This window comes from Lolium perenne, chromosome 3 (assembly GCF_019359855.2).
Source record: "Lolium perenne isolate Kyuss_39 chromosome 3, Kyuss_2.0, whole genome shotgun sequence".
Classification (NCBI taxonomy): domain Eukaryota; kingdom Viridiplantae; phylum Streptophyta; class Magnoliopsida; order Poales; family Poaceae; genus Lolium; species Lolium perenne.
In genome coordinates this window covers 83,345,762-83,350,510 of record NC_067246.2, presented here as the reverse complement: position 1 = coordinate 83,350,510, position 4,749 = coordinate 83,345,762, and the positions used below count along the sequence as shown (strand labels likewise).

The window sequence follows — 4,749 nt, the reverse complement described above, 5'->3', positions numbered from 1 at the left end:
AAAGAGAAGAAACATTCCACAAACTAATACATAATTGAGAACAAGGTTTACGCGAAGACATAATTTGGAACATGGTTTTCCACAAACTAATACATAGTTTGAACCATGATTGACACAAATATAAATATTGCAAAGTAACTAAACCTAACTAGGTCGGGCATCGAAGGTTTCGTGTGTTCGCTGCCATGAAAGAACACTCGAGAGCAAACCCAATCACCCAAACTAGAAAATCCAGCTGCTGAGGGTGCCCCTGTTGGTTCTTCCGAGGAAGAACAACCAGAAACCTCCGTGCATATTTTCGCTGCGAAGAAACAACACTCGTCAGTCGTCGTTCTCCTCGGCACTGTCGCCGTGGTAGTGCCGGCGGCAACGCGCCTCGTCGAACACCTTGACGCTCATGTCCCTCTCGCCAAAGTAGGAGAACACGAGCACGAAGCCGGCTTGGAGGCGGTGGTAGTGCGCGAATCTCTCCCAGCCGATATGGAGGTACATCTTGCCGCGCGCGTCGTAGATCACGTCGACGATCCACCGGCAGTAGCCGCAGGCAGCCCTCCGCAGATGCAGCGAGCCCGGGCGCCCGTCGCCGGCGACGAAGTCGGCGAAAGTGTCCGGCAGCCTCTGGATGGCGTGTGGGTCGCCCATGAGGACGACGACGAACTCGATCAGCACGGGCCCCTCCTCGTCCTGCATGTACGACTATGAAGACGACGGCGTCGCAGGCGACGGCGAGCGTGTAGCTCCGCCGCGGCCACGACCACGACCACAGTCGCGAGCTCGGCCTGCGCCTCTACCAGCCATGGTGTCGACTCTTGAGATGGTGGCGGCTAGGGTTGGGGAGAGAGGCGTTAGGGTTTGTGTGTGAGAGGGACGATGAGAGGCGACCCTTTTTATAGGCCGGAGGGAGGCGGGGGAGCGGTGGCGCTCATTAACGCCGACACGCAGAGCTAGCGCGACGAGACGGTTCACTGCGCCTCTGCGGGAACTGCACCGTTGCTACGCGCCAATAACTTTCGTCGCGAGGTAGGCGACGGTTAGGTTAAAATTCAATGTGCCGCTGACGCGTCTGTCGCTTTTCGGTGTGTCCGGTGTCTCCGGAGCGTCTCCTGTGTAGCGGGGACGGGTTCAGGACGCCGGAGACCGTATCGGGCCGCGCTGGACAAAAAACGTCTTTAAAGGACGTGGCTGGGAACTTTTTTATCCGACGCACCCCAAATTCACTTTAGGAGACGGTTTGAGGACGCGACTGAAGATGCTCTTAGGGGATGTTTCGAGATGGAGCACTCTAAGCTGGTTCTCTACTAGTGCCCCAGCTCGCTATCCCTTTCTTTCCTTTTCTACCCTTTAATTGATGTTTGTAGTGAACTTTGTTGGAAAAGAGGCCAGCCGGGTTGGAAAGAAAAGAAAAAGTCCTGATAGTGATTATTTTTTTCGATCCTCGCATTCAATCAAGTCACTTTCTACTAACCAACTTTCTCCTTGATAATATGATATGAAAACCACTGCTATTTCTACGGGTAATGAGGGTCACTCACCTCCATACATGTCCAAAGGGGATTCAGTTTGATGAGCTCAATGACAAGGAAATGTGCAGTTCTTCAGAAGAAACTATGTTGAGCGAAACTAAACGCCGATAGTGGTATGCAAGCTGACAGGAGAACTACAACAACGTAGAGCAATCAGGAAGTACATCGATCTAGCAGCAAGAAGCTCTTTCAGAGAAACAATGGGGTTTTTACAATTTGCCACACTTCACCGAAAACAAAGGATGCCAACAGTGGAGTTCTTTGGCCAGATTGCGGCAAGCAATTCCTCTCGATTATTCAGTTCCTAAGTGGAGTTCAGCACGTCGTAGACGCAGAGCAATCCTACAGCCGCGGCCGCGCCGCCTCGGCGGCGCCGTAATCCTTGACCTTGCCCCACACGGCGGGCCACATGGCCTTCCTGATCTCGGCCACGACCTCCCCGTCCCACCCCCTCGCCGCGAGCCCCTCGGCCGCCGCCACGGCCGCGGCCACCACGTCCTCGACGCCGCCGTCCACGGCCGCGTCCACCACGCCCCGCCGCACCCCTTCCGCCGCCGTCATCTTGTCCCCTCTGAGGATCATGTCCCGCCTGGCCGCCGCGTCGGGGACCTTCTGCCGGAGCACCTCCCCGAAGAAATCGGCCATCTTGAGGCCGGCGTCGACCTCGCTCATGTAGAGGAACCCGCGGGAGGCGCGCATGACGACGGCGTCGTGGGCAAGGGCCAGCACGCAGCCGGCGGCAGCTGCGTGGCCAGTGACGGCGGCCACGGTGGGCATGGGCAGCGCGATGAGGTCCGCCAACAGGCCGCGGAAGGCTCCTCTCATGGAGGCGTGGAGGTGGAGTGGGACCGTGCGCGCCCAGGCTTGGTCGAAGCCGTTGGAGAAGTACTTGCCTTCGGCGGCCAGGACGAGGGCGCCGGCGCCGGGAGAGGCGCGGACGGTGGCCACGGCGGAGCGGAGGGCGGAGATGAGGGCCGGGCCCAGGCGGTGCTCGCCGGCGCCGGTGAGGGTGATGAGGTGGACGCGGCCGTGCTTCTCCACTATGCACATGTTCGCCATGTCCATTTGGGGCGGGGTGGGTGGGGGATGACGCCAGAGAGCCGCACGGCGTCCCTTTTAGCCTTTTAGGGCATCTTCATCAGCCGACTCAAATCAACTGCCCAAACAATTTCATGGGGTAAAAATTGCGGGAGAGAGCCGCGCGGCGTTCCTTTTAGCCTTTTAGGGCTTCTTTAACCGGCCGGAGGTAACATCGCATGGTGATCTTTGCAGTCAAAATTTAGATCAGCCCTCGGTCCAGTGGTTGGACGCATAGTGATTGAATTGTCCACTCGGACGCTAATCTAAATTTAAGACGCGAATGCATCATCGCAGACACGCGCGCTGAAGCCGCTACCCCGCCCAAATCAAATAGGTTTGCGAGGCTCCCAATCGATTCCCGCCATCACCAACCAATTCCTTGCCGTCACCGACCAGTTCCTCGTTGTTGCCGACCAGACCTCGAATACAGGAGCTTGACTGCCTTAAGGAGATCGTCCAGGAGCTTGAGGCTGCCTTCCTTAGGGTAGGTGGTTGAGGTGCTAGAAGATTCGTACCTTGTGTATGTGGTGGGAGAAGAGAAACTTTAAATATTAGATGAGTAAAATAAAAAGGAAGAAACATGGTGGTGGCTAGTGGCTCCTCAGTCGCTCGTGACCTTGAACATTAGTTTAGAAGGAGAAGCATACATATTTTTATGGGCTTTTGAGCACTAAAAGAGTAGAGTCAACATCTAAAGGGTCATATATTATTTCTTTCTTATATACATGTGTTTTAAGTGTTAACTTTTTATAGGTTACACCAATAAATAGATGACCGATTAAATCTACTAATCGTCTGAATTCTGGTTAATCGCTAGTCCCAAGTCGATCGAGCTGATTACGAATTTCCTTAACATTAGCATCCAGTGACAATGAGCTACGTGACTCGATGTTGAATTGGTACACCCTTTCAAAAATAAGTTAACTTATAAATTTCCTCACTAGTCAATTTTAAATTAGACCAATTCTATATAAAAAAGTAACAACTCGTATATGATGTCAAATTAATATTTTAAAACTACATGTTAAATGAACCCAGTCATACTAGTGTAGTATCATAAATGCTGAATACACTCACTCAGACGAAGTGAGTGCCTATGGTAGTAACTGGAAGATGAGTAGTAACTCCAGGGAGAGTGAACAAAATTTTCGATAAACCCTTGTAAGTGAACTGTTCAAAACAACCCTGGAAAGATCCCACGTGGAAAAATTAAATTAGGAAATAAAAATAGGCTGTCTATGATGATTTGTTGCATCGAACGAGTGACATTCGAAAGTCTCGATTGATAAATTTACCAAAGAGTTTTTTTTTCTTAAAAAAAGCTAGAGCTTGTGCTATCGTCTAGGACTTACTTATATCATTAAAGCGGGAAAACTGAAAACGGAGGCTCCACTATTAACGTGTATTTAGGTTCTACTTATATTTAAATATTTTTATTTCTATTATACACAAGGTACTTTTGTTGGAATCATCTTTACTATTAAATTAGAGTTGGTCGTTTGACACTCAACTCATTTGATGGTCGTCATTGAAAGCATCCCATCCATCCAATATCCCAGCATATACCCTCGCCGTTAGATTGCTTTTCACGTGAGGAGACATCCTCTCTTTCCCCTTAGCGCTAATTAATGGCCGTATCAAATCAAATCACACTGTTATCAAATTGTATTGATTTGTTTCCTTTCATTGATTTCTGTCTTCCCTCAGTAGCGCTGACTAAGGACCACATCAAATCTCCTTCAAAAAAAGGACTAAATCAAATAAAATCACACTTACCAAATAGTAGTACGTATATGATTTGTTTCCTTTCCTGGTTCTTCTTTGTTCTCTTATACCACACTTTTCTCTTCTCAATAATCGATGTTCAGCCGGCTGTCTTCCCAAATGCAGCACGCCCTCGCGCATCTCATCTCGGGGAGGCCGATGACCAGGAAGCTGTGATCGACGTCGTACACCAGGTTGGACGTTGTGTCAAAGTACCATCGCATGTACACATCATGCATGTCGCAGGTGGCTAGTGGTGCCGGTGGTGGTGGTTGTGGCGACGCGGGCCAGGAACAGGAACACGCTTTTCTCCGCCTTCTCGAGGCTGGACCTCTCCACGAAGGCGTGGTACCGTGGGGTGGTCAGTAGAAAACCTCTCATC

The 4,749-nt window shown here is 51.0% G+C and overlaps 1 protein-coding gene across 1 annotated transcript; it reads right to left on the bottom strand.

Annotated features, from left to right (window-relative positions):
• Nucleotides 1-1,694: 1,694 nt before the first annotated feature.
• Nucleotides 1,695-2,588, bottom strand: LOC127341772 (enoyl-CoA delta isomerase 2, peroxisomal-like). The gene has a single exon (XM_051367705.1). The coding sequence runs from the start codon at nucleotides 2,586-2,588 to the stop codon at nucleotides 1,866-1,868; it is 723 nt and encodes a 240-aa protein (XP_051223665.1). The 3' UTR covers nucleotides 1,695-1,865.
• Nucleotides 2,589-4,749: the final 2,161 nt, after the last annotated feature.

Coding starts and splice junctions, on each gene's coding strand:
- LOC127341772 (XM_051367705.1), bottom strand. CDS start 2,588: ATGGACATGGCGAACATGTGCATAGTGGAGAAGCACGGCCGCGTCCAC.